At 48.3% G+C, this 19,100-nt stretch overlaps 1 protein-coding gene across 3 annotated transcripts in view; it reads left to right on the top strand.

Moving 5' to 3' along the window:
• Positions 1–19,100, top strand: part of Mgtor (nuclear basket protein megator) — an 89,933-nt gene that overhangs the window by 41,271 nt on the left and 29,562 nt on the right. For all 3 annotated transcript variants that reach the window (XM_077634179.1, XM_077634181.1, XM_077634180.1), the window contains exons 24-33: positions 3,379–3,453; positions 4,213–4,413; positions 6,466–6,726; positions 8,122–8,444; positions 9,823–10,135; positions 13,633–13,842; positions 15,571–15,673; positions 16,694–16,786; positions 17,557–17,690; positions 17,968–18,032. In XM_077634179.1, the coding sequence (XP_077490305.1) occupies positions 3,379–3,453; positions 4,213–4,413; positions 6,466–6,726; positions 8,122–8,444; positions 9,823–10,135; positions 13,633–13,842; positions 15,571–15,673; positions 16,694–16,786; positions 17,557–17,690; positions 17,968–18,032 (1,778 nt within the window). The remainder of the gene's footprint in view (positions 1–3,378; positions 3,454–4,212; positions 4,414–6,465; positions 6,727–8,121; positions 8,445–9,822; positions 10,136–13,632; positions 13,843–15,570; positions 15,674–16,693; positions 16,787–17,556; positions 17,691–17,967; positions 18,033–19,100) is intronic.

The raw sequence follows: 19,100 nt of genomic DNA on the forward strand, positions 1-19,100 counted from the left end.
GTGTCGTTGCTAGGAATGTTCATTCTTGTCTCAGTGTGCGGGAGTGTAGTGCGTGCACTAACTGGGCGGTGATGAAGGCAGATGAGGGTGTACTTCTTTGTACAGGGTAGTACAGGGTTGTACCAGGGCTGCACTGGTGCAGTTACATTGTTGCCGCAAGTGGGGCAAGTGTAGCGGAAGTCGATATCACAGTTGCGTGTGTGACAGTGGACAAAATTGCGAGCACAGAATTGTTGAAGTAAGCTTCCGTTGATACGCTGAGGCAGAGGTAACGTAAGGTATGTAAGTGTGTATTCTGAGTATTATACTCAAATTATTATTATTGTTAGGGATACGCAGATATTCAAATTTGAAATCCTGAAGTGTGAAATGCGCATATTTCTCCTTCTCGAAATAAAGTAGCTTATGTTACTGCATGGCAGTTTGGAACTGCAGCTTTTGTTGATCTCAGGTGTATCGAATTACTGTTTTTATCGAACAATAGGAGCATCCCCTTGAAAATTCCGTGCAGTAGTATATCACTATTATTTGCGTTTCTCGAACATTTGTTCATGGAACATTCAATACACCAGATGGCATGCCACTCCCCTGCAAGTGGCGCCTCTCCTAACGTTGCTGTAGGGGTCACTTCCTGTGCCTGGGGACTGGTGAACTGTGCGGCCCTATGAGTCCATGCCAAGACCATGCTGCCTCAGGGCATTCAGTGTGGACGAAGCGCGCGTGCGCTCACCTCACTGTGTGTTAAGTAGGAGTCACATGCACATCAGCATTGAGGCTTTGGATGATGTGTCAGATATGCAGTTGTTCAGATTCCTTAAAGACTATGTGTAATGCGCAATACGAACAAACCGGCTACGTGACTTTCCGTTGAAACCACCTAGAACGACAGTGCCTGAATTTGATGCACCGTTAAAAAAAAAAAACCAGGAGCACGGTGCTCGCCTGTGCTGCAAGAGCGAGACAAGAGTTCACCGACGCCGGCGCTGCGCTTCCTGCAACGATGTGCCCTCCACCGAGCGACAGCAACTTGTTCCGTCCTGCTGGCTCGGTGTTCCTAGGCCTAATGTGCTCCCCACTGAAACCACAGCGAAGTGTTTTGGAACTAGCCACCGCTCGTCGTAAAACGCCTGAATTTGTTACCTGTGACCGTCGACACTATAATTTCACGTTAAAATGAGCGCACAACTGATTTTCGTAATGCTTTTGTAAGTCGCCTTGCACCGACGGCTGTGAGTAGCAAATGCGGAGTCCGAGCCCCCTTGCCGTCAGCATAACAGTTGCAGGCGCCGGATCGCATCCTTAAGCGCGCACGTCTGCTCATGAAATCCGATTCCGCAGTGAATGTCAGCAGCGCTACTAAAAGTGCAAACTGACTTCAGCAGCCGCTTTTGGCAAGGCCAAACCAGATAAGCACATTTTGATGCGTGAAACAAAAAAAAAAATCTGCTACTTACTAGACAAAAATATCGCTGATGCGTATCCCCACTCCAAAAATATTTCGTTGTGCGGGAAATAATTGCATTGCCTTCTATGGTTTGCGGGCGTAAAATCTGAAATTTCACTGTAGCGGGGTTTGACTGCTCATTTTTCGCGTGCCACTGCTGTTATGTGGGGAAGAGAACCTGACTAAAGCCTAATGGCACCCGGCATGCTTTGATGCCGAAGACATTGTGGAAGCCATATGTACCTTAATCTTGATGAGAGATTATTCTATTTATAGTGTACTAGTAAAAGGTTTAGTCTTATGATAAGCAGTGGCTGGTTCCAAAACACCGTCCGCTGCGGCTTTGACGCAAAGCAGGTTAAGCCGAGCCATGCCCAGCAAGTGATGTGCTGCCAGAAAGCTGGTGAGTGATGTGTCGTTGCAAGGAGCGTGTCATTAGTGTGAATGCAGTGCATTCTTGCTTCTAGGTTACAGATAAATGTATTTACTGCCATTTTTTGTGTGTCGAACTACCGTAAAAACCGAAATATAGGTCAAACTTTTTTTCAAGAAACAATGGCGAAAAGTTGACCCCATCTTATATACCAGTCATTGGCGGAACAACTACGGAAGTCTTGCAACAATGGGTGGCTGAAGTCAACAGCCTCCATCACCATCGCCATCAGCAGCAGCGCGGCATGGCGACGTTGTCGCACCGCCATTTTGCGTTTCCGTCATTGCAAAGCTATTTTGTTAAAAGGCTGTTTTTTCACATTTTGTTTCAAAATGAGGGGAAGCCAACGGCATTTCACTGTCGCCTTAAAGAAAAATGCGATTGAGTACGCGGAGGCTTACAGCAACCTGGCGGCACGGCACGAATTTGGAGTATCCGAAAAGAGCATTCAGTACTGGCGGAGGCAGAAGCTGCGTATTACAACTTGCAGCAACTAGAAGACAACATCATTTCGTGGGTGGACCGCAGCGTATCCAGAATTGGAAGGAAAGGTTGCGCTGCGTTCAAGATCGCTGCCTGTAACTGCTGAATGCATCCGCGTGAATGCGGTAGAGATCGCGCGTGCCTCTAGACTCGCGAAGGCGCAATTCAAGGGCTCGCCATCCTGGGTACGGCGATTCATGAAGAGGAAGGGCTTTGCTCTACGGCGCCGTACTTCTGTGTGCTAAAAACAAACACGCGGGTCAATGCCCGCGATACTGTTAAATAATTGGCAGGGTACATACAAGCAGCATTGAAATGAAAATAGATTCTGTCACCATTGTGCAACCTTTTGAGTCGCATTTGTGTCAACGTAAGGGTGTCTTTCGGTACTTTTTCCATTGAAAAAGATTGTTTTCATTTTTAGAATTGGTTAGTTCGGGGGTCGACCTATGTTCCGGTCCGACCTATAGTCCGGTTTTTATGGTATTTTGCAATCTCTGACCATTTCGATATACCCGGAATGAATGAACTGTACAGTAGATATCTCGGTGTAAGGGGCGCAGCCCCTCGTCAAGCCGTTAATAGGCTTTTTGGCTGCGCCCCTAGCATCCTTGTGATGTTGAAATAAAGATGACTTGACTTGACTTGACTTATACGAACTGAGTACTATGCTAAGTATACTGAGTATGCAGTGTCGAAAAAAATGCTATCCAGAGTGAAGTGTGCACCAGCTCAGTGAGAATGAAACGCCATGCACACTTCTTCTCGAACTTTCTTGATGAACTTTTCTGAAACCTCTGTTATGACAAAAGCAGTGAGAGCTTTCATCTGTGCACTGCAGTGATTTTGGCACTGCCTCATCCTTTGAAGTGCTTCACATAATGAATGTGCCACTGAGAGGGAAATCAGTGAGTATCTTTTGTTATTGCAGGCTGCTTTCTCTGGTTGGTGCATTGTAATCGACCTGTGGAATAATTGTCGTGCACTGCCTCACAGTACCTCATTTTCCTTTGCGCAGGCCCAGGAGAAGTACGAACGGGAACTGCTGCTGCATGCCGCTGACATCGAAGCTCTCTCAGCTACGCGGGCTGAGGTACTGATCATTTAATTATTCTTTTATTATTATTTGTCTAGAAATTAACTGATTGATGCTTGCCATGCTTTCAGATGCACAGGTTAAACTGTTCTTGGTTTATTGTGTCATTTTAGAGCGTAGTTATTAAGGGATCTTCGCAGGGTTTCTCGGTGGCTGATGATGAGTTTGGTGCAGCTGTGGTGGCACAGGTACAAAAATTATCATACGAACCCGTAGCACGTATCTTTGTGAATAGTCTTGTGACAGATTGCAGTTCAAAGCTACCGCAGAGAATGTATGTGTGACTGAGAGAAGGTGCAGGCATTGCTGATTAGCAGTCTCTTTTGTATTTTTGGTGCAGAAGCATATGTGGGGAATGTGTGCATTGTACATGGAAGCCGTTGTTGCAGGTAGTGTTTTGCAACTTTGGAGGAGAGATTTTTTACACTATCCATTTCAGGGGGCATCAAAAGAAGAATTGCACTAGGCGGTTTTCAGTAAACTGGCAGCCTTTGGAGCGAAGCCTCGATGTGCTACACAGTTTAAGCAGCGAAGGTATACAGATGCAGGAACTCTGATACAAGTATGCCAGTAGCATTGTCTAGAAATGTGGCCAAATTTCATTGCGTGTGCCATGCTACGCTCAGTCTCCTGCAACGTGTACCTTCTGTGAACAACAGTAGATGACGCTGAGTTGACGGCTACGAAGCGCTTTCAACCTGCACCTGCCCTTGGCGATGAGGTAGATCGGTGTTTTCACTTTTCGTTCACTTGCAGCTGAACCAGGTTCAGCAGGAGATATCCAGCCTGCAGCAGCAGGCCAAGGGTGCGGAAGAAACCCTGGCATCGGCTCGCGAGTCCTGGGCCCAGCAGGAGCAGCAACTGCAGGCCGAGAAGGACGCGCTGGCAAAGCGTGTCGAGGAGGTCTTGCACCAGAACGCTCTGCTTCACCAGCAAATGGAGCTGCTGAGCTCTCAGGTAGGCCACGTGAGTGGCGAGCGCGTAAGGCCGTGCTTTCGGATGAACATGCTTGAGCACGTGCAATCAGGAGCAGCGAAGTCTAGTTTAGAGCTGCAGTGTGTGCTGGTTGAAAGCCGCTTGCATGCAGTTCGCACCTGGAGGTGCGAACATGCCGTTTAGTGTCAGAGCACGCGCTCTTTCAGAATGAAAAACTTATATCATGTGTGTAACACTTCTAAAGACGATTTTGTGCCTTTCTTTTTCTGAATTTTTATGTACACTACCCCTCATGTAATACTTTCTGACAAAGGTCTTAAGGTAGTGGATAGAAGTGAAGTCCCTCAAAGTAAATTTCCATCACTGGTTGTTTTCCTTTTACGAGATGAAAGGCATTCGATGGCATTAGCAAAAAGGAGCGCAAAAGGAAGCTTGAAGGGGTGACACATGATTGGCTGAGCATTGGGAGCATTGCTTGTGCTGCATTAAGTACCCGCACCAGCTATCGGTCTGCTGTTCTTAGTGCTGAGAGTAGAGTGAAAGGCCCAGGAACAAAAAAGCAACTGCGTTACTTAGGGCTGTTAAAACCCTCTTGGACACACTGGAGAAAAGACACTTTTGCTCAGTGCTATGTGTGTGATGTGCACTTGAGCCTCTGCTAGCTTTGAAAACATTCATTGTGTCAGTCTAAAAAACCGCCATCTATTCATTCTACCCATTACACATCCCATCCAAGCCCAGGTATAGTGACAAGGTCGGGAAATTAACTGTGACAATACAGTAATAGTAATACTATACATGCTTCTGGAAGGGCTGCACCCCCAACTTGGCAGCCAGTAATTCAGGGAAAAAAAAGTCAGCCAAAAGAATTGTTTCATGTGCGCATAATTTTGCCCATGTGGTACATTACACTGGAAGCCGATAGATGATAACTGCCTATGACACTGTACAACCACGCGCAAGTCATCTCGCGCGTGGGGGACTCTGCCTGGAACCGTGAACATGCGGTGCCACAGCGCTGCAAACTCTTCATGTGCGTTTGGCATTCGCACTAGAAGGGACAAAATGTTATGCTGCACAAAATATGCACCCATGCTAGCAGCACGGTTCTTTGCGGCACCACCCAGCAGGCTCTCACACCGCAGTAGTGCACCGTTCGCCCGGTGTCACTAGGCCTAACAGACTTCACATCGAAGCTGCAGAGAAAGTGCTTTGAATCTAGTCACGGTTTACTATGAAAGGTCTAATCACGTTACCAGTTTAATATTACACATTAACCTTACATGAAAATGAACCCATAATTGATTTCCACAATGCCCTCAACTGAGAAGCGCGTGCGGACAAGCAGGCCAGCTAAACTCCACCTCACACCGACGAACGAGAGTCGCACGTGAGGTGCGCCAGTTCAAGACGCTGGTCATTAAAGCGCCAGACCTTCGAAGGATCTTGATCTTAGAATCACGTGAGGTTTGCCAGTAAACTGATGTAGCAACCTGTTTTACTTTTTGTGGTTAATTCATGCCAGTCGTCAGGTGCACGTCCTATCATCGATGCTTTCGATGAGTTATGTATTCGAAGGATTCGCAGGGAATGCACTGATTCGTCATACAGCGGCATGTAGCAGCGTAAAAAAAGGGACCTATAATCGGGGCTTTGCTGGTTTTTATGGAAAAGTGCCAGTTCAGTATAAGGGCCACACCCCTAAAAACCGTGGAAAAAAAAAGTTCAGCCCTTACTTGAGTATATACAGTAGTAGTTTCCATAAGACAGGGTTAGCTGTCCCTTGTCCTGAAGTGCACTGATTGATAGCGGTTGTTGGGAGCCGGGGCGGCTAAAGCGTCTGCTACAGCAGACGTAGTTCTGGGCAGTGCCATAAGAGGGCGCTAGTACCTTGTAGTTGGGAAAATAGGCATAGGATGGCGCTAGGCGCAGGGCAGCTCTGGGAGTACGAACAAGATAGAAGAGCAGAGGAGTAAAGGTTGTTGGCGTAGAAGCCGCCTACGGTGGTGTTGTCGCTGCCACAGTGTGATGCAATGATGATGAAATGCTTTAACGTCGATGCAATCCCGACAGGTGGTCGGGCTGCAACAGAAGATGTGGCTAGACGCTCCAGCGGGCGAGGCAGCGGCTGGAGTGGGTGGCAGCGGGGGAGACCGCAGTGCGGAGCAGCTGCAGGAGGTGGTGCACTTCCTGCGGCGCGAAAAGGACCTGGTGGCGGCCCGTGCTGAGGCTGCCGAGGCTGAGTGTGCACGGCTGACGGTGCAGCTGGAGCACCAGTCATCCCGTTTGCGACAAGCCGAGCAGGAGCTGCGGGCCGAGCATGACCGTGCGCTGGTATGCTTTTGTCTCTCTCTTCGATCCAACAGTTTCTAGCCATTCTTGAGGTGAACACGGGAAAAGACAACAGGCAAGAGGAGGTAAAAGTTCTCGCGCCCTGCATACCATGAATGCATGTCAACTTATCCAGTTCTTTGTTGCTCTCGGCAGTGAGTGTGCGGTTGCGTTGAATACCAGCTAAGTGCTTGAATAGCCTAGAATGGCCAGTGGTGCAGTTGTACAGCTGTTGCTTATGCTTCATTGCTGTCAATAGAAAGAGAAGGGGAGGTGAAGGGACGGGTGGCGTTCAATGTACTACTGCTGCCTGGTGTGGATAGAACTGTAAGAATGAGATGATCGTGCAGTGCAGAGATGGGTGGCATATTTAAGAATGCACACTTTCATCATAAAGTATTTAAACCATGTGGCCTGAGCTTTATGATTTTAGGTCACATGACACACTCTCTTAGCCCCTTGAGTGGGAGTTTTTCTTTTTACTTGCCAACCATGCCCTGAAGAGTTTTTTTTTGCCAGAAAGGATGGTTTATGGGTTATGGGGGGTTTAACTTCCCAAAGCGACTCAGGCTATGAGGGACGCCGTAGTGAAGGTCTCCGGAAATTTCGACCACCTGGGGTTCTTTTGCGTGCACCGACATCGCACAGCACACGGGCCTCTAGAATTTCGCCTCCATCGAAATTCGACAGCCGCGGCCGGGATCGAACCCGCGTCTTTCGGGCCGGCAGCCGAGCGCCATAACCACTGAGCCACCGCGGCGGCTTTTTGCCAGAAAGGAATGCAACAAATAAATAGAATCCACTTCCTGTTTTCTTGAAAGTCATGATATGTTAATTATGGCATCTCATTCAAATTCTGGTTTCTCGAAACCTTTTTTTGGCGTGCATGGGTGTGCATATATGCATGTGTGCGTGTGCGTGCAGCTCAGAGGGGACATGCATCTCTTTTGAGCATCCTTGCTACACACTTTGCGATTCCCGCCAAAAACGGTCAGTCCTTCGTCACTTATCACATATAAAGGTGCACTTAATTTGGCACAGTCGACATCAGGTTCGATGGATGGAAGCAGTTGATCTACATAGTCCACTCTGTTCATTCAAAAGAAACCAAGCCGCGTCTCTTGCAGTGCCCACCAGGTGCCGAATTACGCAAGGGTAACACTCTCGGAACAGGTTCAAAACAGTCTCAAAGCCCTGCTCCTGTTGGTTGGTTTTGACCTGCGGTCACATTGATCAGTAGGAATGGGGCTTCGTGGACGGTTTGAGACTATCTTTAAATTGATTGTGGTCATTACGTAATTCATCCCCAAGATGAAAGTGCCAGAAGCACTCGTCAGGGTGTGCTCCCCAGTTTAGGGGTTGACCCTCGTTCATCGCTTCTCTCTGCGCGGATCGCAGGCTCGTGCCACCAGCGACGCCCAACATGCGGAGCTGCTGCGCAAGGTGGAGATGGTGCAGCTGCTGACGGAGAGCAACCGGGCCCTGCGGGACGAGCGGTCAGAGCTGTCCGACAGCAAGCAGCAGCTGGAAGAGCGGTGCGCGGCACTCGAGCGGGAGCTTGGACCACTGCGGGAAGAGGCTCGCAACCGGGCGGCCCAGGCCGAGACCCTGCAGGCGGACGCGGCCTTCCTACGGACAGAGGTTCAACGCTGGCAGCAGCGCACCAACCAGCTGCTGGAGCAGTCAAGCCGCACAGACCCGGAGGCCTTCCGCAAGCTCGCGTGAGCCTTGCTTCGTTGTTCTGACACCGTTCAAAGGTTGCATTAGAACACAGCAGTGTTTATTACATAAGTTGTTTATTACACAGCAGTACGCAGCATCACTCCAACTTATTGCATAAGTTGTTTATTATTAGCAGTGTTTATTACATAAGATGAAGTTGGATAATATATGCTTTTGGGGCTTGCTTGTAGCTGGCACAGAACAGGGCCAAGCAAAGGTTTTACCGAGAGATCCCATGCCCTGATTGTGTGCCTGTTTTGTCTGATGAGTTATACCCTCAATGTTTCTGCTATAGTCGCTGAACGAAAATTTGGGTGCCTGATCTGTTGGACATGCTTGATTATTCTGACTTTTTCGCGGCACTGCTACATGCCCCATGGAGCTAATGATAAGAGTGCCTGAAATTTCAGACGGATATCAACTGACTGCTCGATTTTTCGGACCTCATTTACACTCGCCGCAGCATTGCCAGGCTTTCATGTAATGTGTATAGTGAAACCTTGTTAACTCAGACTTCAAGAAGGATAAAAAAATTGATCAAATAAAGCTAAAATCAGGCTAAAAGGAAGCCTCTTAAGTGGCAGTGCTGATATTCTTTACAGGCGCGCACATTGCCCACGTGTGGTTGCAAGCTTGTAGCATTCTTGGACGTTGCCCACTGCTAAAACTTTGAATAGTCTTTTCGTTGCAAAATAGGCTAAGACACAGCAGAAGCAAAGTGCGTGGGAGGCATACGGCTTCACTTAGACAGTGAGAGGAAGAAAATGGCAATGCTTTTCGAAGCAAAGAGCCCATATGCATGATAACACGCAGTGCAGCCACAACTGCTTAATCAAAACGCTGTCAAAATTTGCGTCTTGATGACAGGACAAACGCCTCTCCTTACACACAAGCCACTACAGTGTGCCTACAAAAAAATTGTACCACTGGTTGTGTGATTCGTTTTTTTTTTGGCTGTAGTTGCTAGGCCTAATTAGGAAGGCCAAGAAGGCCAGTTACGAAGACTCTCTGGTCATTATTTTGCTTGATCTTCTTCTAGTGCATGGGTTCTCAAAAAAAGGGTTACCTTCGAGAACTTAATTGTCTTTTCGGTACCCTGAGCACCTAAATCTTCCTTTCCATTACAAACTTTATTCTCGGACACTGTTTGTACTGTAATTGCTTGTAGCAGACTGTTCCGCTTTACAGCCAATCATTATTATTTGGATTTGGGAATTTTCTTTTCGGGGGGCATGCCCTTAAATGCGTGCATGTGGCAACCAAGGCTCACGGGGTTGCTTGGCACTCTGGGAAAGCCTTTAGTGTTCCCGGAGGCTGAAAAGATAGTATCATCTGCTGAGTATCTTATCATTTTTGTGCTGCTGGTACCTCGTGCAGGGAGGAGAACACCAGCCTCAAGCGGGAGGCTCACAACCGTGGCGAAGAGCTGGTCGCCGTCAAGAGACAGCTGGCCACCTACAGAGATGAAGTGGCCGATGCCAAGCATCGCATCAACGCTGCCACGGAAGAGGCCAAGACCGTGCGAGCCGAGCTGTCCTCGCAGTTGGCCGCACAGCAAAAGGAGTGGCACAAGGAGCTCCAGGCGGCCCGCACCGAGGCAGAGCAGCTTAAGGCAGAGGCAGAGAAGGCAGCCGTGGAGCTGCACGCCCTCAGGACCGACAAAGAGGAGAAACTCAAGACAATAGTGCAGGCAAGTTCGCACTTGTTTCGGGAGTAAAACATTGTGAGTGAAGGGAGTCAGTGGATGTGCAGCTGAGGGTTCAAATATGAATCGGTAGGAATCGGAAGCTGGCAGCATCGCAAAAGGCAAGCAGCGCAGAAAGAAGACAAGCCACAGGAAGGAAGACGGGACTTCCCATCTTCGCTTGTCGCGTTCTTGCACAGTTTTTTTCTTTTGTACCCTATTGGCTTGAATCTAAGCCAGTGGTGATTGTGAGCTAACCGTAAAAAATCTCAAAGGCGGGGGGGTGGGGGGGTGGGGGGGGTGGGGGGAAGGAAGCCTAGAAGCCAGGCCAATAGTAAAAAGGCCACCCAGCGCCCCTGAACAAAAAAATTGGCGGGGTTTTAGCTCTGGTTAAACCTGGAGTGAAGCGATAGCTACAGCTGGCCGAGTGCAACTTGCTCAGTTGAATTGCAAAGTCAGTCTTTCGCCTCTCCGTTTCTCTGGGTGTTCCTTTTTCGTCTTCGTCCCACTTGACACGGCGCATGCGCACAGCTGTTGCAGCTCGGTTTCGCCACTGCACTGCGCCACCGGTAGCAGCAGCTGCTCCGCACCACGTGGTCGGTCACGGGACCAACCAGGTGACGAACCACGTAATCAGCCACGGCGCCGCGCTGCAGGCAGCTGCTCCGCACCACGTGACAAACCGTGTGACAGCGTGGCGGTGCCACGCTGAAGGCTCGAAGTGCTACCGTAATGAAGCTATCGCTACAAAAAAAATACTGGTTGCACTTATCATGAACCCGACAGATTCATTCGGCGTTGTCCTCCTCCTCACTAGAAACCTCTCTATCACTTTCTTCATCTCGCAGTGCACTTTCTTCGTGTGCCATCCAGCGCGTTGGAAGCGCAGCATTTCTAGAATGACTGCACGATCATCTCAGCCGGAATGTCGTTCCTGTGATCCGGTCGGCCACTTGACAGAGTGATGTGCACTTAAGGAGACGGTCGGAGTGAGCTGGCGGTCTTGTTTGGTCAGCCGATTCATATAGTTCTTGTGGACTCTAGACTTGAATGGTTTATTGGTGGCAGAGTCCAGTGGCTGCAGCTGACTGGTCATGCCTCCAGGTACAATAGCCAGATCTGTCCCACTTTGTGAAAGTGCAGTCTCTGCACATCCGTCGGGTGCCCGCTGTAGGAGTCCAATACAGAGGGAATCCTGGCACAACAGAGCACCTAGTCGACACTGCCACACCAGCCCGATCCATTCTTCTACCATCACGCTCGTCATCAAACCACTCTTGTGTGCACGCACGATGACAGTTTTTGGAAACTCTTCCTTAGCAGAAAGCGTCTTCCTCTTGGAAAACTATGTGCAGCAGCAGTTTCCGTTCATCGGCAGCACAACACAGCATCATGGTCGACCATTGCTTCTCGTGCCGCGGTATATACTGGCTTGACTTCTTTAGCTCCGTTCTCGGTCATTGTGTGCGCCGTGGGCACTTCAGAGTCATATAGTGCCCGAACGGTGTTCCGAGTTTGCCCACCTCGTACTTTTTTGTGCTCTTTTTTTAAAAAGATTTACGTACTTTTTAAAAGAAACCAATTTTTCTTCAAAATTGCCTGGAAGCTTTTGGCTAACTGACGTTCGTCACCGCAGGCTAAAATCGAATCACTTCATGAGTCCTTGAAGCCAGCCCCTGCTTGTCTGAACTCGGTGTGCGAGTGATACCTCGTGCTTTTGTGTCTTCCCTGGCCTTCACCTTAATAATCTTTGTGGTAATAGGAACTGCTCCAGTCCTCTTTGCCGTTACAAACTGCTCAGCTTCCTCTTCTACTGGATGGTGAAGGTCTCGTTTTCTCCAGCACCGAATATCTGCTTTGGCCATGCCATACTCGCTGTGCTTGAAGATTGGGCACGCTTTTAGCTAGCACAACTTTTCACCTGAAAGCAGCGTTGTGGTGACACCGCTTTGTTGGCGCTGTCGTGTCGTGAAACCAAGCGCACTGCTAATATGGTTCCTACCGCAAGCACTCTGGTCATCCAAACGAACCACGCTGAAAGATGGCAGGGTAGCGAACTTTGGCGCTGATCACTGATCTGACAGTAGCATGCATGAAGGAGGTGCCAGAGGTGCTGCATTCGCAGTAGCAGTGATGGCAGTGGCAGAACCATATTCTCGATCCTAAGCAGACTGTAGAGTTTTGCATAGAGAGTTCCAGTAAACACCATCAGCTTAGTTTCGAGTAAAAATGGTAACAGGTCTTTGTCTACTTACCTGCCTCCATTTCTGTTTGGCAGAAGTTCATTTCTAGTTCTTTGGGCCCCACTTTTTCTTGTTATTCTAAATATAGTAGAGTCAAAGCTTGTTAATTTGAATTTGAATGATTCATATTGGTGGGTAATTCAAACGAAGACTTGGTCCATCCATGCTTCATTGGAGTCTATTCAGAACACAGCCTGTTAATTGGAACGCGAATTATTTGTGCCACCGATAATCTGAACTACGTGCCGCAGTGCCTGTGTGGTTTGGGCACATGGCCAACTGAGCATTGCACCCGCAAGCCTGCGCGGCCTCTTCGGGAGAGATGTGCAGAGGGTATAAAAAATTTTCCGCTGATTACACTTCTCGGTAGTGCCGTTTTTGAGTGCACCTGCTGGGACGTTTGAAACATAACCGACTGCAGGCAGAGCACGCAGTGCCAAGGGGGTGGGGGGAAGATATAGGTTTTGGCTTTGGCAGCGCGCAGAGCAATCTGCCGCTGCTCATGGAGCACTGCTGCTGCAGTACCGTCCTCCTGCACTGTACCACTCTCACCTCTCTGCACTACCCTCCTCCGTGTTCCTCACTCTTTTGCCGCACCCTCCTCTTCCGCTTTCCTCCGCAAGTGAGTTGAGGTGTTGAATGCTACAGGTGGGGTTAGCCTTGCTCTCTCTGCCGGCAATTGCTCCACCGCAGCATCCCTTCGATATTAACAATGCCGCATCTACCCCGCTAAGCGCAGTCTCTTATAATAGCACACATTCTCTCCCGCGGTCACCATCTACGCACACAATCACTCCACACAGTCCACATCACAGTCCACTCCAGAAGTCACCATCTATGCACATATTCAGTCACAGTAGAACATAGGCCACTTTAGTGCCACAATCCATACACGCATTCACTCATAGTACAACGTAGTCCACTCCAGAAGACGCCATCTGCGCACGCATGCAGTCACAGTAGGCCATTTAGTCCGCCGCACGTGCTCTTTGCTGTCGCTGTATGCTTTCATCCCTTGATATGCTCTTCATTTGCTCTCTTTCATCATTTGCTCTGCCAGTTATGACACCACCAGTTATGACAGTTATGACTCCACAGCAGTTTTCACCTGGCGTGTCTCATTCCTGGTCTGTTTTTATTTGGTTACTTTGAAATGCCCTGCATTGCCGAAGGGCACGTTAGCAGTGGAGGGTGGCACCTCAAAGCCTTTGTGATGAATTCCTGCAGATTCTTACCAGCAGTGTCTGTACATGCACGCAGGTGAAGAAGATAGCGCGCCATTATCGCAGCCAGTACGAGGAGATAAAGGCCTCCAAGGAGGCCCTGGAGAAGCGCTGCACGGAGATTGAGGAGGCCCAAACACGGGCCGCCACTGAGGGGGCGCAGGCACGCTCCGACCTGGACGCCAGTGTGCGCCAGCTTCAGGAGCGCCAGACCACCCTCACCCAGGAGCTGGACCGAGCAAAGGCTGTGAGTTCTGCCCTCTTCCTTTGGCTGGGAGCGCAGGTTAACGAAGTCTTCTGGTACTGAAAGCAGTTAGTTCCTTATGGTTGTATTCTGCGTGTGGCATTGTGCATGCTTTTTTACGGCGATGGCTGCTAAAGGGCACATTTCCTGGTTCTGTGCCATCGTTGGCGTAATGCGAAGGAGCAACGACGAGCACACGGGACTGGCACCGCTTGCAGCACTATGTGCACTTAGTGTGCCCTCTGTATGCAGCGGCATCAACTAGTCCCTGTACCATGCGCGCTCTGTGTGCATAGAGGGTGCCATGCGATGTCACAGCTAATGGCACATTCAACACTAGAAGTTGAGTTTTAGCATAGCCGTACGATTTGTAAGGCCGGTATGGTAATATGTTGCCGTACTTGCCTAGCCGTACTTGGCTTACGGATGCATTTTCCGTAGGTTGTCTATTATAGTTATGACGCTGCTAAAACTCTCTAGTAGCTGTCACCAAGGCCCCTAGTTTCCCGCGATTCCACGGAAAACTGCGGATTTAAGTATTGTTCGTGGAATTTTGTGTTGGCAGCTGAATTGTCATTTTTTCATACAGTTGTTACCGACATGGTAGGAAGGACAGAATGATGTCAAAATGACTAATTTACATTATTTACACAAATACAACGCAAGGGGGACTTTGAGACCTCAGGAAAACTTAAAAAAAATATTATTACAATTATAATGACAGCCCAAACTGTTCAGGACAACCATAGCCGAAGCAGGATCCACTGCATGTTAGAATCGCAGCTGCTAAGTGGTAAACCACTTGAAAACTGCTCTCAAACTGAAATCCAGTGACAGACAGCACAGTTTCTAAGCAAAGCAAACAAAGTAGATTGTGATGTCCCATCTTTCTGGGCTGGAATGGAAGAAGTGACCGTAACGCTTCCTTTCATTGCAGTTGTTATGGTGATCTTTTATCAAACAAGTGCCATTCTTAGATAACACGAAACATTACTCGATGCTGAGTTGTAACAGCTACTTTCAGGTTTACAAGATGGACTTCTGCAGCATGCGAAGCATGTGCTCAAAGTATAATCTTGCATGTTTCTTTCAAGCAGAATTTCACATATTCGCAATGCTGCATTTGCGCAGTATTGCGGATTCTTCATTCATGTGCATGGAATCTCAAATTTTCCACTTCAAAAAGTTAGGTGCCCTAGCTATCACTGACTGTTGCCATACACAGAGGTGTAGTAACCAATGATCAGTTTTTTTTTGGGAGGGGGGGGGGGGGGGGGGGGGGGGGGGGGTTCACGTTTCAACACTTTACCCATGCTATGGGGGACACTGTGTAGTGGAATCCTCTTTATATACCCTTAGTTGTCCTCCATACCTTCTCTGAAGTTTGTAGCAAATGTAAGCAGTGCACAGCAGCCGAGGAGAACATAGTTGTTGTTAGTCTTCACTTGGCCTGACTGCTTTTTCTATTCACAGTTATGCAGCACCCTCTGTGCTTTCTGAGCCTGTCAAAGACTCCAATCAACTCGCCATAGCTTCAGGATAGTCCACCTGCACTGAAACTTGGTGCATCAGGATTCTCTCATTTCACCTCGATTTCGAATTGGGCATGCTGCAGCTGAGCGCTGCAACCATTGTCTTGATCCGAGCGGCTCAAAAGTCGTCAGCTTACTTGTGATTGGTTGCCTGGTTAGGACCTGGTGGATCACACCTGCTTGCCTCGCCTTCTTGCAGGAGAGTGTGCAGTTGGCTGCTGAGAAGGAGCAAGCAAACACCGCAGCCAGTCACGCCAAGGGCCTCATCCTGCAGGCGCGCAAGCGCATAGCAGACTTCAACAGTGAGTGCCGTCAGCAGAGTGGAAGGCTCAGATCCTTCGTTTCTTTCTTTTTTCAAAGCATTTACATCTGCTCTTCAAACAGCCCCATGGAGCATCACTATAGAACGTGGGTTCTCAGGCTCAGTTCCGTTGTGCCTTGGGGTTCCTTGGGAGTGCTCTTTGAATTCCCCGAACACCTCAATCCGTGCATTTCTCAACCCCCAGTGTTCCTTGAACCACTTTGTTTCGGGACTGATTGCACTGTAATTGCTTTGTAATGGGCTAATGGCTATGTGGCCAGTCATTACTAATTGGATTTGGGCTTCTTTTTTTATACAAGCGTATTCATGAGAATCTACTCCTGTCTTACTTTTGTTCAAGCTTTCTGTTATCTTTAAAAATGTTCACTGATTGTTTTGTTTTACTTTGATGTTAACTTCGCTTAATGTTCTTGTTGCTTTTTCTGCGAAAATGGACACTTTGTTATCAAACTGTCTCCCCTGCGATAATGCCTTCTAGGTCACGCAGGTATTCTGTTAATAAATAAATAAAAATGAGTTGGCAGAAAAAAATGGAAGTCAAATGAAGCTGGTCTTTCCAACATTTTAATGAAATAACTGGGGTTCCCCAAGTCTAAGAATATGGACCCCCTGTTGTAGAACATAGGTGTAACCGAAGACACCCCTGGAGCGTTTTAGCGAGCTGCCTTAAACTTCTGTGATATGTGGAACCTGAGAGTTAAAATATTTCCTGCAGTATCCAGTACTAAAGGTGCTCTGAAGCCGTCACATTTCTTTTTCAGCAGCACTGTGAGGTGTGCTCTGTCATCTGCTGTCTTTTATTCTAGTCTTGGTAGCGATGGATAACACTTGCGCGTAAATGACGGCAGAAAGCACATCGTATTGACGGCAAAGTATCGTGGCATCGAAGTGCCAGAGCTCGCTCACATTGAGTGCAAGTACTTCCTGTGCCAGCGACTTGCTATACTTGATGTAACGGGCAGAGCACGGTGCTTCATTCAATCTCTCTTTCTTTCTTCAGCCAAGAATGAGGCCCTGACCAAGGAGAACCAATCACTGAAGCAAAATGTTGAAGGCCTCAACCAGCGCATTGCCTCCATGGAGCAGATGAAGCGTGAGTTGCTGTTTTTCTGCAAAGCGGTGTCACTGCGGCGAAAAAAACTGTTGTTCTGCGTCTGAAACTTCAGAATCTGTATCTATTTTACTAACATGTCAATATTTTACATTATGATCATATAGAGGAAGGGGAGGTTACAAAGTCTGAGACCGAAATGGGACCTCCTGCATTTCTCCTGGTGCGTCTAATTGGTTGTGCAAGGTTCGGCTTCAGCTGTAAAAAGTAATGTCCAAATTTTCGCTGGGCATTTCAGACTGTTGACTCGCTGTTAGAACAACTGCTACCCTGTTGTTCAAATTACCATAGCTAGTGTAGAAGATGTCATGGTTGGCAGAAATATGAAGGTTTTGGCAACGTTGAAAGGTTGCAGGTGATCATCCCCCAACTAAAAGCCAAAAGCTTGGCATTTGCACTGTGCCACGCCAACTTAGACGAAAAGTTTTCTCAGCTAGAGGCAGGGAAGAATGAGATGGGGAACGCTGAGTATGGTTGGCTGACAACTTAAATGGAAGACCCATCTAAACCGCATACGGGCCGACAAACCGAACAGGAGGACAGGGCAACTCTGAATCGGTTCATAATTCCGCTTAGCTTTCCCGTTCAGTCTGTGATGAACTTTTGAAATTCGGCAAGCTTTGCCTTTTGGTCGTGAAGAGTGGTTAGCGGGGATGTGTAGATGCTAGCGTGTGGATGCCGTGATGTCGATGCCAAGGCACATGTCAATGCCGTGTCGATGCAAGCGTGTGGATGTCGATGCCAAAATGCAGAGGAGAGCACACTGCGGGAGAGCAGCCTGCGGTCGCAGTTCGAAGGTCGGCTGTTGCGCCAGGAAAAGGAGATGCGCGACACCCGTGAAGCCCTCGACCGGGCCCAGCGCCAGGTTGACGAGCTCACCCAGAAGGTGAGGGGGACTGCCACCTGTTTTTCTTCCCTTCTTACCTCTGTCATAGTATCCTAAGAATCTTGGCCTGTCTTGAGGGTCATTGCTTTTTTTCTCACTGTATAAGTGAACTCGGACTGGGCAACATTATTTTTCTTTCTTTTTCTCTGCCCACACTTAATATATGTGTAAGTCAACTGTTATCGTAGTTCACTCACTCAAACTGTTGTTTGTCATACAATGCTCAGCTGGAATTGAACGCTAAGCATGCCATTGCATTCTGTGCTGAATGACGCAGCTGAACCAACAGCAACAGAAGCAAGCGAAGCCCACCATGGTGACGGCGCCCGTGGAGAGGGCAGGGTAAGTAGAGTGCTGCTTTTTGTTCACACAGTGTGTTTCTTGCTTTGATCATAGTTTGTAGTAAAAGCTCATTAATTTGAAACTCTTCAATTCGAAAATCCGGATAATTCGAACTGTTGGCCCAGTCCCGGCCAGTGCCCATGTAAGTCTGTCGGACTTACATAGATAGACTTAGTCTGTCAGACAGCACAGCACTCCGAAATGATTTTTATGGGCATATGCTTGTGCCAACAGATCTGTCGAGGTGGTCTTTGCGGGTATTCGAGTCAAATTTGAAAGCTTTACATGGACCCTGTTAATTTAGAAATTTTTTTCAACTCGCTGCTCGCAGTAGCTTGCAATTGATTAGGGCCACGCCTCACCATTGCAGCTCCAACCTTGGTGACATCAGTGGGCAGTCTGGGCGATTTTTAAATTATAGGGTCTATGCAGAGCTTACAGATTTGACCGGAATAACCGCAAAGACCACCTCTACAGATCTGTTGCACTAGGTTGTGCCCATCGAAATCATTTCAGGGTCCCTTTAATTCGAGCAGGCTCTCAAAGGGCCTGCGCACGACGCAGGCGTGATGATGAACGGATAGCCCAATCTTTGACAGTCACGTCACATAGTTTTGGCCTCACTTTTCTGAGCTTTGCACCAGCCCGCATCAGCCAGCCAACCAAGCCCACCCGCATGCCGTTCGGTCGCTGATTGGCGTGTCTTGCTAGTCTTTTCTATCCCCATTTCTTTTTTTCTCACCACTTTGGCACCGCTGAGTGTCTCCATTCTCTTCGTTCTTCCAGTGCGCTAAAACTTCCTGCTTATTGTGTGCCATTCTTACTTTCTGTGGTGAAGCCTCCTCACATGTGATGCTGCTGCTGCTTGTGAGGTGTACCACACTATACCGGTGGAGCTTCACTGCCGGAAGTAGTCACTGTAGCGCTGTTCTCACCTCAGACGCAAGCAACCATTGTCCAGTCTTTTGCCAAATAATTTGCTGTGATGCAAGCAGTTCTTATTAGTTTTATTCGGGTTCATTTCATAATTTGAACTTTTTTGTGTGTGTTTTGAAGTTTGAATTAACA

Source organism: Amblyomma americanum, chromosome 8, assembly GCF_052857255.1.
Source record: "Amblyomma americanum isolate KBUSLIRL-KWMA chromosome 8, ASM5285725v1, whole genome shotgun sequence".
NCBI lineage: Eukaryota > Metazoa > Arthropoda > Arachnida > Ixodida > Ixodidae > Amblyomma > Amblyomma americanum.